At 35.0% G+C, this 22,662-nt stretch overlaps 2 protein-coding genes across 2 annotated transcripts; one reads left to right on the top strand and one right to left on the bottom strand.

Annotated features, from left to right (window-relative positions):
* Window positions 1–11,776: 11,776 nt before the first annotated feature.
* LOC125661852 (uncharacterized) lies at window positions 11,777–15,748 on the top strand. Its single transcript, XM_056146805.1, has 3 exons — window positions 11,777–12,137; window positions 14,320–14,483; window positions 15,183–15,748. Exons 1-3 carry the CDS (start codon window positions 11,922–11,924, stop codon window positions 15,283–15,285), a joined length of 483 nt encoding a protein of 160 aa, XP_056002780.1. The 5' UTR covers window positions 11,777–11,921; the 3' UTR covers window positions 15,286–15,748.
* On the bottom strand, window positions 15,405–20,149 carry LOC125658531 (uncharacterized). The gene is made up of 5 exons (XM_056146804.1): window positions 19,796–20,149; window positions 19,472–19,538; window positions 19,018–19,251; window positions 18,328–18,472; window positions 15,405–16,478 (listed from the first exon to the last, which is right to left on the bottom strand). Exons 3-5 carry the CDS (start codon window positions 19,212–19,214, stop codon window positions 15,672–15,674), a joined length of 1,149 nt encoding a protein of 382 aa, XP_056002779.1. The 5' UTR covers window positions 19,215–19,251; window positions 19,472–19,538; window positions 19,796–20,149; the 3' UTR covers window positions 15,405–15,671.
* Between the last annotated feature and the right edge of the window lie 2,513 nt (window positions 20,150–22,662).

Here is a 22,662-nt window from a genome sequence, read left to right as displayed (position 1 = left end):
TTTTCCAAAATGATCGATTTTACCCGTTTCAAAGTAAATCGATCGTAATTTCACAAAACGAGAATACATGTATATCTGTAAGATACTTGTTATCTACTTTTTGGTATTATATTACCTCCCTTAAAATATGCATTGTTTTTCTCCTCTCTCTAAGATATTCAAAACCCCAAAATGTAATTAAAATTTGACATTTTGGATCCTATTAAATATATCATTTTAATTAGATTGATGCTTTATTTGTACTGAATATCAAGCGGTGTTCATGTCGCTTGTCTAATGTTGTTTTAGCAGTTTCACGGGTAGAGCGTGCGCTGATCGAGGTCTGGGGCGTTGAAGGACAGGACGTGTTATGTAACAGATAGACACATACCCGATACCGTTCTCTAGACAAGGACGTTTTCACAATGTCTAAAAGAGAATACACGCATGTTATTGTAAAGGCAAAAATGTACTGCGTTAGGTATAGCTATACGGACACCTATCTAATACTCTCTTTCGAATTAAAAAAATGACTTTGAGAGAATATTGATTAGAACATGTCCTCACACCACTTGTCCCCTCTAATCTAATATTTTGTATGCTGTGGGTCACGTTTATGGAGACGTGACTGGGCAGAATTGTGTCACATGGTTAAAAATTGTCCTCGCCTCGCACCAATCTGTGATTGATACTGACAGGGATAATCAGTTGTCGTTAAGTTACTTTTGCGGGTAAGGCGTGTGCTGATTGATGTGTTGAAGCAGACAGGAAGTGTTATGTAACAGATGTAACAGATATACACATACCCATGGCCGTTTCTTCACAGTCAGCTATGCTAAATAGTATTCTCTCTCTCTCTCTCTCTCTCTCTCTCTCTCTCTCTCTCTCTCTCTCTCTCTCTCTCTCTCCCTCTCTCTCTCAAATTTTATAAAGATTACAATTTGCTGATACAAGGTTTTCCTTTCCCTACTTTTATATAAATCAATGGTATCCATGTTTTGTTTTTAAATATTTGTACAAATACATTGTTATAGAATTAAATTCCTGAAGACAAAAAAACAATTTATGAAACCACCAATATGTGATTGATTCTGACAGGGATAATCAGTTTTCGTGAAGTTACCTTTGCTGTTTTACGGGTAAAGCGTATATATATGAACTTGTATATGGCCATCTTCCCTTATATTGAATGTATGGTTCAATAAAGATGACTTGAGAAGTTTTTGTAAAATGTGTTTTTACAAGCGATGCATGAACATGTATATCGCAATAATATACTTATAGTATTGATGAACAAGCGATTAATTTTCAGTTGATGATCAGTATATTTCTTTTATGTTAACAGGAGATAGCTCGCGTTTGTTGATGGCATTAGTCATTTACAGGTGAGACCGCGACGAGGACAGTGCGACCACAGGGGGAGCGCCGGATATGCAGGGTTACCTGAGATATACCGCGGTAGCTCTATCCCGCAGGGGGAGCACGGAAAACACGGTACCCGCGTTGGCCGTACTGTCTTTGCAGATGTAACCTACCATTGGGTCAATGATGCCTAAAACAAATGACGATAACAGACACTTGACAATCTCAACAATTCGACAAACATACCTTTCAAAACATACCAGAATTGGTTGACCGTTATTTGCAGTTTTGAGATCAGCTCTGAATTACTCCGTTTATATGACTTATGGCGGATGTGTTCACCCACTCCTCTTGTGTAAATGATGTATTCAGGGAACCGTGCTTGTCCTACTTTCAATTGATCGATGCTAGATATAAAAACGTTTACACACTGTCCAGTGTAATGTGTTGTAGGTCCCCAGGCTCTTGTTCATGAAGCCCCATCAAGAAAACGAAAAGAGAAAACAAATTTAACTCAATCAACTATGCAATGCACTCTTCACTCAAACCATTGATTACTGAAAGAGTAATGGCCAATATTAATCTAAAAGTTCCTATGCTCATTTTTAATGGAAGGTATAGTTAAAGGGGATGATAAGTATGATAGCTGGTCATTCACACTTGTAATTAATTACGTTGGGAGATGAATGCATGTGAATATCGGTGCTAAATTGGGGTTTATGTAATAAAGTACGTGAGACAGGTTGTACAGTATTCGAGGACGACATGTTAGATGCATGTCGTTTAATTGGAATTTTCAAACATCATTCTTTTACGTTGGCGAACTTCGATAGGTCGTTTCATCTGTTTCAATTATCCAAAACAAAATTAATCCTGTGACTACCCGGGTTGTAATATGTCCTCAATACCCCGTGCGTGTCATATGAAGCGACTAAATGGAGTGATCCTTCGGATGAGACCACAAAAACAGAGACCCCGCGTTAAAGCATTTGTGGCACAATAAAATTCCCCCTGGTCACGCAGAGAAAAGCACAAACGTTTGTAAAACTTCACCAGCAGCGACGATGTCTCTATTGAATGCAAGGTGAAGATAACGAACAGTGATCAATCTCATAACTCCTACAAGCAATACAAAATAGATAGTTTGGCAAACACGGACCCCTGGACACACCAGAGGTGGGATCAGGTGCCTAGGAGGAGTAAGCATCCCCTGTTGACCGGTCACACCCGCCGTGAGCCCCATATCCTGATCAGGTAAACGTTCAATAAAATAGAAGCAATCAAAATCATCTTTACAACAACAAAAAATATCCGTCCAAGTAAAATTAAATCGTCCGAAAAGCATTTGTTCACCCCGAAGGAAAAACACAATCTGCCCTAAATATTTTTCCACCCAGTTAAATCATAATTAGGCTCAATATAGTTCTCCACTTAGATGAAATGATAATCAGCTTCAAAATAGTATCTGTCAATATTGAATTATAGATCACCCAAATGAAAAATAACAGATATTACAATTTGGACAATACAATGGGATCACTGTAGTTGTTATATAAATACTCTTTATATTTTGTATTCTATATGGAAGTCATGAGATTGGTCACTGTTCGTTATCTTCATTTTTTTCATGCTTGAGCAAATGAGTCATATCATATGAAAACTGAAGAGAACGAATAGTGATTAATTTTATAGCTTCCATGGAAAATACAAAACTGGCTATTTGGTTAAACCAGAGGTGGAATCAGGTGCCCAGGGGAGAAAATATCACCTGTTGACCGTTTACACCCGCCGTGGCCCACGCATCCTGGTGAGTTAAATGTAGTAATCTGTTGTCAAAATTAGTGTCATATATAATTTACCGATGTATTTTCAGGTTCGATCTCAATTTTTGACAACAAAGAAGATGGTAAGTTTTATCAAACATGCATGCTGTTTAAAATAGTAAAACAAAACAAGATCGCAATAATCATATCTACGGGGACAAACATGTAGTTTTAAATATATGAGAGCTTTGTCACGACTATTTACTGTATCCCAATGACTGGCATCAATTAAAAGTGAAGACAACGAAATGTGATCAATTTTATAGCTCCTCAGTGGCTTCCAACTATCTATTTTGTATTGTTTATGAGAGTTATGAGATAGATCCCTGTTCGTTATCTTCACCTTTTCAAGTTCCATGTTAATGGGAAAAAATGAAAGAAACAGATACGGTTCACTGGGGATTAATAATCTCGCAAAGAACCTAAACTTAATAATAGGATAAAAACCGATCGCAACTTAGTTGTTTCACGACGATAATCACATTGTATTCATGTGCACTTCTCACCATAAGAGTCACAATGAAAAACTAGGTAGCTCGTGTAGTTCTATGAAAATGGCATAATATTCCATCGTTACTTACTACCGGTATTAAGCGATGAGCTGTATACGTAAACGCGTTCTTGTGAAATGATATATATATATATATATATATATATATATATATATATATATATATATATTATTTAAAATTACTTCTCATTTTTATATATTTTATTCATGAAGATTGAATTGAAACAAAACGGTAAAATATGCAGATTTAGAACTTTGTGTGTTGTTAACTAGGATACAGTGATCAACCAACACCCTATAATGATATTTCGAAACTTTAAAATCAGAATTTTCTTTGTCAAAGGGAATATATGAGCTGCAGTGTCCTATCATTTCATTTGACAATAAATACACACCTTTTCCCGTTTGTTGTTTTACTTGTTGCTTAGTATTATGTTGCAGCAAAATCGTTTTCTTTTATTTTTAAATCAGTGTCATATAGCGTAAACATTAGAAAAGAACAAATGCCCATCAATGTAATTAAAACTGTAAATTTGTTAAACTTTAGCTAGGATAAACAAACTTTCTTACTGTTCACAGTGGATGTTTTCTTGACATTTCAGAATGCACTATCCCAGAACGTCAATACTCGGACCTTCAGTGGATCAGGGCAGCACTTAGTAAGTAAATAAATGTACTTTATCTTCAATTTCAACCCATAGTAAACAGTTGCATGTATAGTTTCTTAATGTCAGGGGTATGACGAGGTGCCAGAAATGGAGAAAGCGTCCCCTGTTGACCGCTTTTACCCTATATTGTTGAGGTAAACGACATGATGCAGAGAGAAAAAATTCAAAACTAAAAATTACCAAAATATTGATATAAAACAAATAGTATTCGATATGTGATAAAATGTACATGCAAATAAGAGCGACATACGACTATAACAATACTGACTTCAAACAAAACCATTGAAAACCCTAGTGACATTAACGTGATTGTCATGCAGAACATGACCCTGCTTACTGAATAAGTTGAGAGGCATCAAAAGAGTGCACAGTTGATAAGAAATATCCGTACACAAACATGGGGAGTTGATGATGGAAAGACTGAACTAATATATTTTATGAAAATAGAAACACTCCAACTATGGTAGAAATTACTCGCTTATGCGGTGACTACAGAACTTGAGGCCTTTTCAGAATGGATAAAAAATATAAGAAGATTATCAATATCCCATACTAGACACATCAGAACAAAAGTGCGCACCAAATATATACCCCAGAGGACGAGATACAAGAATATTACTGTTACCCGGGCAGCACGTAGTGGTTCAAGCAGACAAAGTTTGTAACATTATCTTTGTAAGACTCGCTATTTAGAAGTGTGTATCAATTCTTAAATTCTTGAAAATTCTACGTATACCCAAATCTTAAATTCTTCAATTTTAAACACGTTTAATAGTTCACCCAATGGAAAGGGAAAATATGAGTTATCGTACATATACTGGATTCCAAAACGTCTTAAAGCCCTTACAACCGTGACCATTTGCTGATTCTAGTAAACGTTCTACCAATGGCATATTTTTTATCCTCGCTGAAATAGTCACTGCAGTGAAGTAGAAATGTTAAATGTATTTTGTCACAATGTGAAAGAAGGGATGTAAATGAAACGTCGATTTTCAAGACAAAATCAACGAACATTTATAAAATCTTGAATCAGAAACTCTCCAAACCATCAGTATCAAAACGCATGCCTTTCAAACACTTCACAGGACTAGTCCTCACGATGAATTAAAGACAAGGCTTGTTTTACACCAGGGCCTTCAACTCGACATCTACATATATCAGTGACGTTTTATCTATGAAAACATCTATATTCTTTCATAGTTTTATTCAAAATACCCCAATCAACTTCAACTAAGTAAAGCTTTAGAGTCTTAAACATTTCCTTCATATTTAGATGTTTTATTGAACATAGTTGTTAAAGGCAATCCAACAACTCAACCAGCGGGATGTTTTCTGTTTCTCCATCGTCAACTATGTACCTATATCCCTCTATCACCTACACATGGTGTTCACATTCAACAGGTTCCATGCACAAGAGCTTGTTCTGCATATTTTCATGTTGTTTTTTTCAATTGAAACTAGTGATAAATAAGTTGAGATAACATTAATTCCAAAAGCCTTCTTTACAGTTAGCATTTCGCAAGTTTGCAAATTGTATGGTCTTGATAACGTTCTCATCTAAAATTACGACTTTTCACTAGGTTTAATCTTCCCCTACATGTTTCTTACCAATTCTAACACCGCTCTTTGGATACTTATCATTGACTGCGGACTAAGGATGTATCCGTTTACCTGATCAAGATATAGGACACACGACAGGTGTGACCGGTCAACAGGAAATGCTTGCCCACCATAGGCACCAGATCTCAACACTGTTATGCTAAGAAAATCGTGTTTGCCGTACTTTTTTATTTTGTATTCCTTTATACGAAGTATGGGAATGTTCTCTAAGAAAGGAACACTTTTTTCTTAAGTATGTTAACGCAGAATCATTCAGATAGCGGTGTCAATACAACGTTGTATTTCTTCATTTTTCAGTCGTGGTTGGAATATATTTCATGTTGGTGATTGTCATCGTTCTCACAGTCAACATCCATCGGTAAGATTATTCCGCTTGATGCTTGGATGGAGATGATATTTGATAAGATAGTGAATTCAAAATGGTAAAGAACGATTAACAACATTGTTTAACTTAGGATGACGAAAAAGCTAGACGTCGAGATCGCACAGTTGGAAGCACGGGCTCAGCGTGAACTGTTAGAAATAGCTTGCAGGCTGATGCATCGGGAGTTACGACGTGTGTTTCGACGAAGGTTTCGACAAAGGTCGACCAGATACCAATCTATTGCAGATCATTATGAATTCATACCGATAATGGACGATCCATATGAAGCTCCTCTTCGAAGACCTGCATCGTTATCAGGAACGGGATACCAAGATGTTGCTCCATACGAAATATGCAAAGAAGGTTGTTTTTGTAGGTATTGTTTGGACCAAGCTGCTAAGGATACCCAAAACAGCTTCTCAAAGGTAGAGTGGGCACACGGTGCGGTGAGTGGATATGAAAGTCTGCAAGGAATTACCAAAGAGGAACCCCTCCTGGACGAAGCTACTTCCAAAAAACAAACGCAGTATTCTCTGCTCAATATCTCGCCTGGCATTTCGTGGAGAGATGACGAAGGAAAAGCATCTACCCTTAATGACCCTTCTCAATCCACACGACGCCGTCATTCCAGAAGAAGAATGCGCCGTAGAAGAATATCCGACATTGACGATCATGATTATGACGGCATTGGTGGTGGCTGGATACCAATGCAGCAGATAAAGCAGACAAACGAAGAAGATGACGAGGATGCAAAATTCATCTCACAATTGTTATCAGATGTGAAAAGAGAACCTATTACTGATGTTTTCCCTGGTTTCGGTCCTTTCCAAATCCCCAAAACATTGCCTAAGTTTAAACGAGAAGAGGAAAAGGAATCCATCCCCCTATCTGAATTTAGCTTCTTGGAAGTAGAAATTCAAAAAGAACCAAATAATGCCACCCCTGCCAAGAAGACTGAACCAGACCAACCCTATTTCGAGACGGAGATATGGAAGCATGATGAAACATATAAACCCATGAAAGAAGCATCTAACGATTTGGTTTATATTTCCGATACAAAAAGGAAGGCAGATGACAAACTTATGACAGCCATAACCGGAGTGTGCATTGCAGAGGTACATTTTGATATTGAAAATTGCGGAGACCAGTCGGATTCATCTGATTACTTACAACCGATATCAGAGAAAGACAACAAGGGGGAAAATTCAAGCGAAACAGAAAGCGGTGTTATCCATGAGTTTTGCATCGCAGAAATGAACTTTGATGTTGACAATATCGAAGGAGACTTAAAGTCAGAGAAAACCAGTAATGAAACAGACACAGAACAAGCTAGTGCTGCCGCAGGCTTTTGCTTAGCTGAGGTAAACTTTGATGTTCAAAACATCGAAAGACCTTCTGCATCATCAGACTATCTGCAGCCAAATACAGACACAGACAACAAGGAGGATAAAATGTCGATTGCTTTGTCTACTGGGTTATGTATTGCAGATATTAACTTTGACATTGAAAATACGGAACATGTTTCTGATTCATCAGACTACCTAGAACCAACTGAATTCGGTTTCAGAACGCATATTCTGCAAGGTGAGGAATCGGACAATAAGACATACGAACAATTGCAAAATGTCACTGACACAAAGGTTTCCATTCCAAACTTAGAAGGCTTGAATGAACACTCCATGCAAGATGATGCCAATGATAAGATTTGTTTTGCGGATTTGCACAATTTTCAAGAAATTATGACGGAAATTGAATCTGTGGAAAAATCAGCATCATGGATTCGAGATTCCTCAGCCAACGAATACGAGAAATTGGGAAAGTCTACAGAGATCGATATTGACGTTCCAGAGGAAGATCAAACGACAGAGACACCAACGCCGTTTACTGATTTCGGACCCGATGTTTGCTTTGCAGAACTGCAAAATTTTGAGCAACTGCTGATTGAATCTGAGGCGGTGGAGCAGGCATCCTCAGACGATTCACATGGAAGTCATTACGACGAAATCAAGATTAATGTGGAGATAAACCATGGCGATGGATCTGCCCGTATCTCTAAATGATCACAGGTAAATATCATCCGCGTTCGATTTGTGACAAGCAGCTGCTCTTTGGTTTTTTTTTACATTGAGTTTACTCTCTAAGAATTATAAGATGATTTCTTGACTTTCTACCGGACTTTGTGATATACAGTGAAGCACGCAAAATTTGAAACTCAAAGAACCATACTAATTTTTTATACAGATACCCATATCACACCTTAGTATAAGAAGAACTACTTGAAGACTTGTTACAAATGGGTTCACTTAAAGACTTGGTATACAGAGAACCAGCTAAGACTTGGTATACAGAGTACCAACTAAGACTTGGTATACAGAGAACCAGCTAAGACTTGGTATACATAGAACCAGCTAAGACTTGGTATACAAAAATAAACGTCAGCTTTGTACATAGGCTAAGTAATTGAATATAAAAATGTATCTTGCTTAATGGGGATTCTATATAATTCTTTTTTTAATATTGTATGTATTGTCTTTTTGGTAGTCAATGACACTTTGCTGTGTACGTTTTAATATTGTATGTCTTGTCTTTTTGGTAGTCAATGATATTTTACTATGTGTGTTTTATGGAAACAGGTACGTATGCACATCCTGCATGGTTCCTTTTTTTAACAATTGATGTTTTCGTTTACAAAATGCCTTATTTTGATCACTGTTCGTTATTTTCACCCTTCATTATTGTCACGGTATTGATTTCGAATCACTATGGATATCTTTTTTTTAAAAAAAACATTATAAGATAAACTAAGATAACTAAAGTCGTATGGTAATTTCATTTTTATATGTACTGTACATTGAGTGTTCTCTGCCAAGATCGGAATGTTTGACTTTTTAGAGTAAATACGCTTTTGAAGAAACAATTGTACAATCAATTTATCGACAAATATATATTCCTTTTGTAGACTGTGCACATAAAATGTTTGCTTGATTATATTGATTTCATTTTTGTTTGTTTATATGAAGCTAAATATCCTTCATATAGTATACTCCGGATATATTGAAATTCAGGGAGGGGGTGGGGGGGGGGGCGAACTTAGTTATTCATTAAATCCAAAGTTCAATACATCTGATGCTGATCAATAGAAACATTGCTACTGGAGACGTAATTTTACTTCGATATCACAGGTAGTACAAAACAAGCAACTTCAACATAAGTGGAGTAGACTGTAGATATATTCTTGTCCACCAATCAGAGTAAGTTCGGGATATCGTGAAGCCTTTACCGGGACATTTGCATCGTTATTATGGATTGCCTTCATAACAAAAAGTATTTACTCAAGCTGGGAATTATTCGAACATTAGATATTTTTTACGTTGCCTAGGACCATGTTCTCTCCATTTATCTGGGATAACATTGATTGTTATCATACTGGCATTCTCTTCAAGAAATACACTCAATATCCCCAAAAACATTACGTTTGTGAACGTTTTAACTTGATCTTTGTCTTGGAACTTTTACGATAGCATAATCTACTGTATTCCATCAATCTAACTATTCATTATATTTTTATTTAAAGAATTGTTTTTCAACATCACCTGCTTTCATTATCTACACTTTGATGTTCATGTATCTGTGCTATTTGTCTGTATATATATGTTTTTCCTATTTAGCGATATTTAATAAATTCAATGTTTTCTACCCCAGGATCCCTGTATTTAAAAGAAGGGTTTTTGAGTTTTACGGAGGAATTTATAAGAAAGGTTATTGAAATGTTTCGTCTTAAGAACAAGAGAAAATGATAATCCAAACATCGTTATAAACGATTAATTCCAGAATATCCACATCATGTCAGCTTGGATCATAGTAATGTCACAAAAATTGATAATTATCGAGAATTAATGTTTGACATAAAGCGCAGCTCATTCTAATAATGTGGACCATGGATACATCACAATGTTTTTCAAATTCATTCTACAAATAATATATATTAGTATCATTATTATTATTATTATTAGTATTAGTATTAGTATTATTATAGTACCATAGCTATAAATAGTGTGTTATTTTTGCATGCGTTTTATTGTTAATATTACCATAGCTATTTTGCTATTATTCTATTCTCATCATTGTTATGATTATTACGTTTTATTACCATTGTCAATGCTATTAGCATTCCTATCATTAACAATAATAAAAAAATGTATGTGTTATTTTAATCATTTCCGTATGTCTTCTTATTTCAATGATATTGATGTTAGGATTCTATGTTTATTTTTTCCTTGCAATATTTTATTATTATTATTATTATTGAATTGTTTTGTATTGTGTTTTTTTTACTCGAAAAATGTCGAATATTTAGCATCTTATATTCAATAAAAGCTTGTCAACGACTGAATTATTTCATTTTAATGCCATATTCTAGAGAAAAAAGCAGATTCCCCCTGTTTTGGTGGTCAACCATACACGTATCAATTCTGCACAGTCAACATGTGTGTATGGCAGGTGAAGATAACGAACAGTGATCAATATCATAGCTCCTATAAGCAAAACAAAATTGATAGTTGGGTAAACACGGACCCCTGGACACACCAGAGGTGGGATCAGGTGTCTAGGAGGAGTAAGCATCTCCTGTCGATCGGTCAAATCGGCCTTGAACCCTATATCCAGATCAGGTAAACGGAGTTGTCAAAATCAGTGTACCAAGAACGGCCTAACAATCTGTATATAATATACCCCACCAACAGTTTCCAGGAGTTTTCACGCATTGCTCTGATTAACTAAAGGGATCATTATAGGAAAGAAAATGTTCAATTTCATCGGGACATCGGGGCGATTTGCATAACTACATGCCGTACAGAAAGCGTTTCTACTGCCTTAACGATGCAGTTAACCTTGCAAGATGAACCTTTTCAATAAAAGCCGAGATGGGCGTACAAGATATAGGCATCCGATGTACCAAATGAGGCCAAATGCACATACCCAAGGCCTATGTGTGAGGAAGTACATACGAAGAAAGCAGAAACAGCTCTTTGAGACCATCTAATTGTTTTTAAGGAAGCAGATAAGAATAAAGGAAGGAGAATGAAAGATAGCTCTCTTATAACACCCGCTCATGGAAAGGACCTGGCTCTAGATTTCAGACTGGTACAGTACAGTACATACATTCCAATCATGTACTGATAGTTGGTTTTTTTATATTTTGTTACCCTGAATCGATCCCTTGATTGGCACCGCCTGTAAAACTAATGCTTTGGAGACAATAGTTAAATGAATAATTTATACACAACAATCCAAAATATCCCTGAAATAAGATAAATAGAATAAGTGTATTGTGTATCACAATCATCTTCGTATGTTTTTTTTAAAAAGAAATTATTCAAATAGTGTAATGGTATATCAAAATTCATTCAGACATCCTAAGTCTTAGCCGTAATTGGCGGATCGCCGAATTTTTGAGTGACGGGAGCATTAGCCAATCAGAGAGCTCCATTTACACGCGCTTTCTGAAGCTAAGGACGCGCCGCCATTTTGCCCGACAACAAGCGAAAATTCGACATTTTATCGGATTGTTTACATTGGTTTATGACAACGCAATTATGGTGAAACGTTGCTGTTGGGGCACTTGTAACACTGATAGCAGATACCCAGATCGGCTTCAAGGAGGGATAGTGTTCATTCCTTTTCCAAAACCTGGAAGAAACTTGGAAAAAGCGAAGAGGTGGATACGCTTGTGTGGTCGTCCCCATTATCAGTTAAATGAAGATATACTCAAAGAAAGAGGGAAAGCGAAACATTTATATGTGTGTTCAAAGGTAATGTGCTCACCGATACTTGTAACGCTCATTAAAATATTATTAAACTCGTAAATAGAAAGTACAAAGGGGACATAGGCTTAGCTGCAGATCTGGTGCCCGTGCAGGTCGACTGCATCATCAGTGCATGATGACTCGTGTAAATACAAGTTTTTTGTCATGCACAGTTACATGTAAAGTGCTAGGTAATATGAACTGCAAATGAATAGGTAGGTATATCAAAATATTAGTGATTATGTTATACATATTTATGCAAACTCATGCAGTTAAATACGACCTGATCTGATGACTAAATATAGCATGGAAGGATCCAGGATTTTAACAGGGGGATCAACATTTTGGCAAAATAACCATTCTATTGGTATTCATTTTGTTTTTATTTTAAGCTTCTGTCATGTATAACCTGAATTTTTTGTGAAACATTTTAAACATATTTGACAGTAGAATTTGATCACTAAAACTTGTGAAAAATACAATTATGAGGAAAATGTTGAATCAGTCCCTTTAAGACTTAAGTACTATACATGTACACAATCACTGTGACAGTAGATTCAGGTATTCTATAATCATATAACACGGATACTGAAACATGTATACATATTCTACAATGATGCCAACCAGAATTCTGTTTTAGCAAATTGCACTACATAAGACTCATTATTTGCTTTACATGATTTTATCCCCAAGGGTACTAAAACTGTGTATATATCATGCAAATCAATTATTTTCCTATTGATTATGGTATTTTCCTGTTTATTATAATTTTGTTCAATAAAATAAATAAAATTATTGTTGTGACTTGAATTGTCTTAATTTAATTAACACTGGAAGTTCAATTTCATCCCTTTCTGGAAGCCATTTTTTTGGGACATGGTTAGTGTCAAAATCTTTCAACAAAAATCTCCCTTTTATGTCCCAAGTTGTGTCATAATTGTCTGTGATTTTTAAAATATTGGTATTGTGTCTTAAAAAATCATATTTTCAAAAAATTAAATTTTCTTCCGTATTACACGAAATTATCGACTTTAGTAAATGGCTTATTTGACACATTTAAAATAACCAACAACACAGACTATAATGACGAAAGAATTTTCAATCAACCAGTGATATATCAGGGTTGGCAAAAAAGTGGTCAATATGAGTATTGACCGGGCCGGTGGTCAATACTGGTTAAAACCGCTCAATAATGGTCAATACTGGTTGATTGAAAATTCTTTGGTCATTATAGTCTGTGTTGTTGGTTATTTTAAATGTTTCAGTGGCCATCATTATGGTAAATACTGTAATTCATAACATGCACTATCAGTTTATAATATACTTGCAAGTCATAATATTAAATAAATAATGTAAATGACTCTGTTAGATTGGGATAGATTGGGAAGTGTTTTCTATTTCTGTTCAAATTCTTTAGTTTATCAAGAACTACCTATTGTTTCAAATCTTCATTTAACTGTTAAATAAACATGTGAGGGGGTGTGTTGGTGATGTTTTCATAACAATAACATGTACACTGGTCCTCTCTGGTCCCAGAGTATGCTAATTAACACCTGTCAACATTGTTTCCTGTGCTCTGGTACATCTCCTGCTCTGTACATTGCAACACATTGTTTATCTAGAGCACCTGTCACCCAATTCATATCAAATCACTGTGTTTATTTAATGTCCAGCTACCTGTTATTCTTAATCTGTTCAGGTACATGTATAAGCAGGTCTGTCTCCTATTGTCTAGTTATGCTATATGTGACCCTCTTTTATAGTTCTGAAGATATTATGATCACAGCTTCAGCAAACCAAATATATTAAACTTATGAAATTACATCTAATTATCTAATGAAAATTATTGATAACCTATTGATCCATATATTATAATGAAAAGACTTAATTTATCTTTGCAAAAAATGTACAAAAATAGGAAAATGGACAGTTTAAATCTCAATTGACCAGTATTGACCACTTAGGGAGTATTGATCGGGACGGTTAAAACGGGGGGCGGTTTTAACCGCCCAACCCTGCTACATATGCACATACCCTTTATTTAATGTATAATGTCCCACTGCTTTCTTGATTTCATCATATTGTTTAGTCATCATTTTTATTATTATAAAATTGGATGATTTAATTGTTACAATATTTAAAAGATAAATTGGATGTTTTTTAATGTGTTCCTTTTTTCAATTATCAGCATTTTGTCAATGGCCAACCATCTGAGATTCATCCTGATCCAGTGTCTGCAGTCAGTTATGATGCATTGACACCAGCTCGAAAACCACCCACCAAAAGAGGGTCAAGTTCAGAAACGAGAACTACATCTAAGCGACAGATTTTGATGGACACTAGTACTGATATGTAAGTTGTAGTGTATGTACATACAACAGGGTGTCAATTTAAGCCACTTTGGGTCTAAAAAATATGGGATTATAAGGAAAAAAATTTGCAGTTTATAGGGCAAATATAGGGATTTTACAGCAGATTTATAGGAATAAATAGGGTTTTTATTAAAGAATTTGTATAAAAGTTTATTGTTTCTGCATAGTATGTTTCTGGAAAAGAAATAATATTAAACATAAAGAAAGACAAAATCCTTTCAGATGTGGACAGTTTTCCATCCAACAGACAGTTCTTATACAATGATCATAGTTATTCTCTTCATAACAGTCTAACTAAATATCAATCTAGCATCAGCTCTCTCTTTTTTGTTTCATTCTCTTTTTTTTATCATTTTTGAAAATAGGACTGTCATTTTTTTTTTGGATATATAGGGCTTTATAGGAATTTTTATAATGACTGGTAGGGTATATATAAGAACCTTTGAGTTTATAGGACTAAATAGGGACTTGACACCCTGAATTATAACTATATATATATAGTATTGCATGATACATCTGCAAGATAAAGCATTTTGAAGTAAATATTCTCACATTAAAAAAAATGACAACACATGTACAGTGTACTATATTTAAGCAAAACCTTTACCCAGTCTGACAAAAAATTCATCTTTAAAAAAATGTTTGTAAGAAAAATGTTTCTTTGTAATCCATATCAAAGGAATCAGCACAATGAAGCTGGCAGTGATGTGTTAAAGGCATCTTCTGAAATCCAACATGTTTCAACGACTGCAACTACAATTTCTCAAGCATCAGCAACATAAAATGTGAACCCACTTCTTCCTGGTAATTATGTTCTATGATTGAATATTAGTATCAAGGAGCAGTATTTGCAAATGACATGATATCTATGCACCAAAATAAAAAAAAAGTAAATACTTCACTGAAAGTGTAAAGAGAACTTCACTCAACTGAATTTGAATTATCTAGTACATTTATATACAAATTTAAGTGTATGACAGCAAACAGAATTTTATCTCCAAGACTCTCTACATATATCTACCATACAAAGATGTTAATGACCTGTAAACAAATCTTTCTGTCACACTGAGTCAGTGTTTATTGTGTCCTTGTTGTTATGAGGGGAGGGGGCATATTATGTCAGGTACAAACACATTCTTGTTTTCATAGTTGGTGTGGTAAATCAACATTATACATGTAGATCAGAATCACATTTGTGGATAAATGGCTTAAAATGTTGGACATAAAACTTAGCTAGTTTCTGAACTAACACATCCATAGTAGACTTGTTTGGATAAACTCTTTCTACATATAAGTCTTGTTTGGTATATGTAATGAAGTCACAAAATGGAGCTCCAGTAACTAGAAGCTGTCCTTGGACTTGATACCAGTGGGAATGCTCATGTTTTAAGCTGAAAGTGTCGCCATTTCTTTGGAGGAAGAAATAATTTCTTGTTTCACATGCTTCACTGATGGTCTTGTCTCTGACAGAGTAAGGACATTTAATTTCAATCAAGCCACTTTCAGACTTATCACACACTATGCCATCAGGAGTAGCACCTAGAAATGGTAGTTCTGTGTTTACAACCAATCCTATATCATGAAGGTGGTGTCCGGTTTTCTTAATGTACATTTGCTTGGCAATGTGTTCATTCACTTTACCATATGATGTAGCAGAAGATGTGAAATCATTCTTTTGAAATGTGTTCTTTAAAAATTTCTGGTTTACGTCTTTTTTTCTTCTTATGATTAGTCCGAAATTGGATGCCGTTATTCTCTTACTTCGTTCTGTATGCCATATTTGGTTCAGACTCTGAGATCTTGTTGATTTTTCCAAATTAATTGCATCACTCTGTGTCAAATTCAGCTCAGTCCATTCATGTGTAAGGTTTTGAATGCATTCAAGGTCAACGCAGGTATGAAGGGCTTTTGGGAACACAGTACTTCCACAGTTTTCTGCTGCACGGGGTTTTGTAATAGGTAAAATCAATGGTGCCTGAAATTATGCGATAATAAATACATTGCGATAATAAATACATTGTAATGATAGACATGACATATAATGTTGAGGGTTATGTTTAGGATCTCCAATGAGTTGTGATCGGATTTGACTTTCATGGAAAAAGTGTGTTTTCTATCGGGATCCATGTTGAGTTGTATATAATTTATAAATCATGTCTAATGAAAAACCATTCACGATTATTTTTATCATATATGTTTTACATTATTGTACTACCCATGAATACTAAAAAAAATAATAATAATATTAAATTTTCTAAATATATTTCAGGTTGTAATCCACTTGAAATACTGGCCATTATTGCTGACAATACTGCATTAACTGAAGAGAAGGAAAAACTGCTCCGAATTAATTTTGAACTGCAACAACAAGATTCAGGACGATTTGGATATAAAAAACTGAAGGACACTGATTATCAGTATTATACAGGGTTTTCTAAAGACCGGTTCAATGTTTTATACTCATTTTTAGTACCAACAGAAGAAGATCCTATTATATGGAGTAAAACTCTTAAAGGTGCAAAATCGTTGTCAACAAAGGATCAGCTCTTGCTTGTTTTGATAAAACTGAGACAAAACTTTGACTTTAAACATATTTCATATTTGTTTGATATATCTGTGCAAGACTGCAGTGCAATATTCACCCACTGGATTAATTTGATGTTTTTTAGACTAGGTAGTGTAGATATATGGCCTCATCGTGAAGTAATAATCGAAAACATGCCTGAAAATTATAAGAAAGATTTTCCAGACACTTTCGTCATTATTGACTGTACGGAGTTAAAAGTACAAAAGCCCAGTTCTCTCAATCGACAGAGTCAATGTTATTCTGACTATAAGTCATGCACAACTTTGAAAGGACTTGTGGGCATAGATCCAAGGGGGTCTGTAATATTTTCTTCCTTGTTATTCTCTGGATCAGTGTCTGATAAAGTTATTACAAAGGAGAGTGGCTTCCTTAAAGTATTGTCAGACCTTAAACAATGTGGGAAATTACAAAATGGTGATGGAGTTATGGTGGACAAAGGGTTTAATATTGAAAAGGAAATCGAAGCTATTGGTCTTCGACTAAACATTCCACCTTTTGCGTCATGTGCAACACAGATGAAAGCTTCAGAGGTAACAGAAACTGTCAAAATAGCCAAACATCGTGTGCATGTTGAACGGGCTATTGCTCGTATAAAACAGTTTAAAATACTGTCGGGCAAAATTAGTCTTTCTCTTTTTAGTATTGTTGATCAGATATGGTTAACTTGTTGTGTATTGACCAATTTTATGCCATATTTAATTCAAGATAAAGAAAACTGCTAAAATTCATTCACTAAATGTGTTTTGTTGTAAATTTTCATAATATCAACGAGGTTTTCCTACAAATATATTTTTTTAAATGAATCGATTGCATGTGGAAAATGTAATAATCATTGATATTTACTGTATAATGCTACACCAAAGAAATTTGATATGGATGAAAAGTGAGGATATTTGCAACAATATTTTGAAATTGAAAACTTTAAAATTTACTTCATTTAGTCACAATATGCAGTTTTAGTATAAAACAATCTGACCAACAACAAAAATTTAAAACCTCTGCAGGACTCGAACCCTTGATCTACAGTTCAGCGGTCGATATGCTAAGCTACTCAGCTAGACGATGATTTTTGAAATGAAAAGACAAATATTGCTGATATTTATATTTCATTCCATGTTTTAAAAGGAAGTCAGTCATTGTGATACTGTAGAGTACCTCCTTAAAAAGTTTAATTCATATATTTTGTCTGAATAAAGTTTAATTCATATATTTTGTCTGAATAAAGTTTGTAACTTACATGATAGCTGAGAGGAGATCCTATGTAATGAGCACCGAATGGAGTGTCAACAGTTGGTCCTGCTGCTGTGGATACCAGATAGGAAATTGGGGCTTGTTTAAACTTTTTCAGGATTTCCATATCCATTTCACTGATTTCAGTTTTCCTGAAAATTGTTGAAAATAATTTTGAATGACCATTTAAAAGAACTTTATGTTGTACCAAGTGTTCAGTGCCAAACACTTGGGCGTGACTTGGCAGCTGTGTAGTTTGGAGTCTTTTGGCTGAGACCTAATTATTACACCTGTAAAAACTTGTTAGAGGTCAGGGGCCCGTTTTACAAAACAATTTGTGGCAAGTCTTGAATTGTATTATACAGTTATTACTTTAAATGAATGAATTAAAACTTTTCTAAGGCTAAATTTTCAATATTTTCTTTTTAAAAATTTTGCATTCGGAGAGAATGATTTACGATAAAGTTGAAAATTTTGTCGTAAGTCTGAAGTTCTTTTGTAAAACATACCCCTGGTGTCCTTGTAGGTGCTTTACAACTAAGTGAGTCTTTTCTACTGAAAAGCCTTAATTTGGCCAAAACATAATTTAAAGACTGTCTCCATGTGAGTGAAATGTAGAATGACAATCAGTCATGCAAAACAATTAGAAAAAAAATTAAGAGAAAACATTGATTGAAAGATGTACACTTTTTTTTACCGTGTGTCCACAAAGGAAGCCACAATTGGCTTTCTTTTTCTGTTTAGGTTTGATGGGTTGGAAATGATCATCTGGGACACTGGTTCTGGTTGAATCTTGTCACCTCTTGGCTTATCCCACTGTTGGGGTAGGGAAGTTGATGACAGCATTGAGGGAATTTCAACAAAACCAGAAATCTTCCACTGCTCCAGAATCATGATAACAGCTAAGACATGTGCACATTGACCTGCCTCCCTGTAATATGTACCGTGACAACATGAAAAAATAGAAACCAATCCCCACACCAAATTTGCATAATATACATTTATCAAATTAACAATAGCATTATAATACTACATGTACCACAATACAAAATTATTTTACATGTATATGTGTAGTATAATTATCTAAACAGGCTTTTGGGAAAGGTGTGTACCTGTATTTGGTAAAGATACTGAATCATAGTTACACTGACCTGGTATGTGCACCCTTTAGTTAGCAAGTAACTGGAAACACAAACATTGGTAAAATGCACCGAGTTACTAAAAGGAACAAAAATACAACAAATGAAATTTGAAAAAAAGAATAAGAATAACACTGAGCAACGTTTATGAAATATGAAAACACTTTTCCGAGTGAGGTTGTTTACAAACGCTCTCTATTTATACTTGAGGCTGATGCACGCATGTACGTAGATCTATACGCTTCAAGAACAATAATTTAAATAAACAAAAACGTAAAATTGAAATTATAAACAAGTAAAAACTATTTCAATAACTCAAAATAACCGTATACACACCCAGCTTTGCAACTGCAATGTGCATCGTCTAATTTCTTCCCATCAAAGTTGACATCAATGTTGATCTTGTGTGGGTCCTCCGTTTTCCTCTGACTCCGATATACTTCGGCTTTTATTAGCATATTTTCGCGTTCTTGTGCATATAATTTGACTGATTTAACATAGGAATCCTTCATAAACGCGACAGCCCGTTGTTTTTGCCGAAGGGACGGTGTATGTAACATGTATGATACGGAAAAATCGTCTGGTATGTCCTTTAACGACATGATCCGCGCCATATTGTTTATGCGTTTAATGTCGGGCTAGTTACCGTCGTCATGGTGGGCGGGGCTTACACGAAAATCGGCGATCCGCCAATTTACTAGTATTTAATATTTGAAATAATGAAGTTGGAAAAAAATTTACGTTTTTTTAATTTTAAATTCCGAATCTAAATAAACTGAAAAATTAAATTGCTTTTATTTATACAGTGCATCTATTTTACTTTCCAGGTATTTTAATTCTGTTTTTTCGTGAACTTTTAAAACAACAGAAACCCAATGAAATCATATATGATATGATATATAGATATAACCAAGAACGTTGCATTCTTTTAAGGGGCATATCCCAGCTGGAAAAGAAGTTGACTTCACAATTATCCGAAAGTTCTTATCTAGCACAATTGGAGAAACAAAATCAAAGCTCTAAATCCTATATGTTTAGAGTAAGGGGACTAGTGCTGGCCCTTTATGTTTAGAGTAAGGGGACAAGTGCTGATCCTTTATGTTTAGAGTAAGGGGACAAGTGCTGATCCTTTATGTTTAGAGTAAGGGGACAAGTGCTGATCCTTTATGTTTAGAGTAAGGGGACAAGTACTGATCCTTTATGTTTAGAGTAAGAGGACAAGTGTTGATCCTTTATGTTTAGAGTAAGGGGACAAGTGCTGATCCTTTATGTTTAGAGTAAGGGGACAAGTACTGGTCCTTTACCTCGATTGTTCGGTTAATTCTATAGGCACGTTTCGAGTTCATCCGAAACACCCGGAATTTTTCGCATTTAACCACGCCAATCACGTGACATGAACAAAATGTTCAGCAGGGGTACTTCCGGTTGATACTCTGGTAACAAATTTGTCTTTAACAAAATATGCATTTTGTGGCACGAAAAGTTGCAATTCAGATAATGGAAAGAAAGGGATGTATATCTACTTTGGATGATGTTAAAGTTCACCCTTTCCCAACCCTGGAAAAAATGTCCGTGCAGAGGAAACGATGGCGTCATTTGTTTAGAAAACCACGAAAAGCAGAACAGTGCAGAAAATTAGAGCGATTACTACATTCCGTAAAAGCTGATCCAACACAGAAGCATCCCTGTTCTAGCCATTTCACCATATGAAAGGCGAAGATAACAAACAGTGATCCAAGTTTTAACAAAACCAAGAGGTTTGTACTGCCCTTTACAAATAGATACTGCGCGACATTAAAATAGGCCTAGTTGATACCCTCATCCACACAGATTTGAACAATGTATGCATTTTACAATGGTAATCATGTGGCACTAAATGGATAGTAGATTATCATATATCAGAGAATTTGCACTTCGAACTCATGGTTTAGGCTCATAGGCAATTTCCGGGGGGATATAATTATAATATTGGGGGATATATTCTTACAGATATAGATTAGGATTTGCAATAATCATTCATTCAAGCTCCATACAGATAGTTCATTTACTTCCAAATAAATTTCAATTCATATCAAAGAACTCTCATTTATCTTTGCTCCAACTCGACCAAACAGTGTGCTTTGTAGACATCAGAAATTACATGTTCATGTATGTACACTTCCACTCATATTTATGTGCTCTCCCACTTCTCATTTAGAAAGAAAAATGAGCATGATTTTCTTTCTTCATAATCTATTCAACATATATACACAGGTTGATAAAATGACTGAACTCCTTATGTTGACTGGAATTATTGACTGGTATGCAGTAAAACAGCTGAAGGAAACTTCAACTATTAATTCATTTCAGTCTGGTAAGAATCAATATCCAGTTGTGTATTATACATCTGCAATTCTTTTCTTTTGCTGCTTCAAATCTTGTGTATTTGAAATTTTAATTCTGATAGTGTGGTATTATTATAGGTAGTCTGGCAGTATTATAGATAATCTGGCAGTAATGGCATGACATCATTAGAGCTGATCGACGTGGTTAATGATGTACAGAGACACTGTCTGAAGACCTCGAGGGAAAGGCAAGGAAAATGGATGATCCACTTCCTATATCCCTGTAAAAAAGAGGAAGGATACCACAATATTGACGATAGCTTATTGTCAATTCAAGAAGCAAAGTTGTGAACATGCAAAAATAATAATTAATGTATTTGTTAGAAAATTATCATTAACTGCATATATATTTCTTGAACTAATTCAGGAAAACATCAACAGGGGATGCTTACTCCTCCTAGACACCTGATCCCACCTCTGGTGAGTCCAGGGGTCCGTGTTTGCCCAACTATCTATTTTGTATTGCTTATAGGAGTTATGATATTGATCGCTGTTCGTTATCTTCACCTTGCATGTAATCATTCATATTAAAGCTGAATCTATGAATTTTCACAACTTGTATCAATAAAGTTTACTATATTTATTTTACATGTTTCTAATTTCCTTAATACATTGCACTCGTGGGAATTTGCTTGCATTCAATGTTCTGACATGAATCCGAAAATGTGCATATTTCATCACAAGAGCCCACCTGGGCACTAAGCATGTGTCATGTATAACGCAGACTCAAACAAGATCTACCAACATAGTATTTGAGGGAACACAAATGGTCTTATATACTCTTTTTTTCTATCTGCAATATATGGCATTAAACAGCAT

The sequence above is a fragment of the Ostrea edulis genome, chromosome 8 (genome assembly GCF_947568905.1).
Source record: "Ostrea edulis chromosome 8, xbOstEdul1.1, whole genome shotgun sequence".
NCBI lineage: Eukaryota > Metazoa > Mollusca > Bivalvia > Ostreida > Ostreidae > Ostrea > Ostrea edulis.
Note: the sequence above shows the minus strand (reverse complement) of the source record. Positions and strands in the feature narration are given on the sequence as shown.

What these genes read in the sequence shown, in the direction of transcription:
- LOC125658531 (XM_056146804.1), bottom strand. Translation starts at nt 19,214, where the DNA reads ATGATTCTGGAGCAGTGGAAGATTTCTGGTTTTGTTGAAATTCCCTCA. An exon ending in GCTTCCTTTGTGGACACACG is followed by an intron (nt 18,473 to 19,017) that starts GTAAAAAAAAGT and finishes AACAATTTTCAG; the next exon opens with GAAAACTGAAATCAGTGAAA. An exon ending in GATCTCCTCTCAGCTATCAT is followed by an intron (nt 16,479 to 18,327) that starts GTAAGTTACAAA and finishes GCATAATTTCAG; the next exon opens with GCACCATTGATTTTACCTAT.
- LOC125661852 (XM_056146805.1), top strand. Translation starts at nt 11,922, where the DNA reads ATGGTGAAACGTTGCTGTTGGGGCACTTGTAACACTGATAGCAGATAC. An exon ending in ATTTATATGTGTGTTCAAAG is followed by an intron (nt 12,138 to 14,319) that starts GTAATGTGCTCA and finishes TTCAATTATCAG; the next exon opens with CATTTTGTCAATGGCCAACC. An exon ending in ATGGACACTAGTACTGATAT is followed by an intron (nt 14,484 to 15,182) that starts GTAAGTTGTAGT and finishes TCCATATCAAAG; the next exon opens with GAATCAGCACAATGAAGCTG.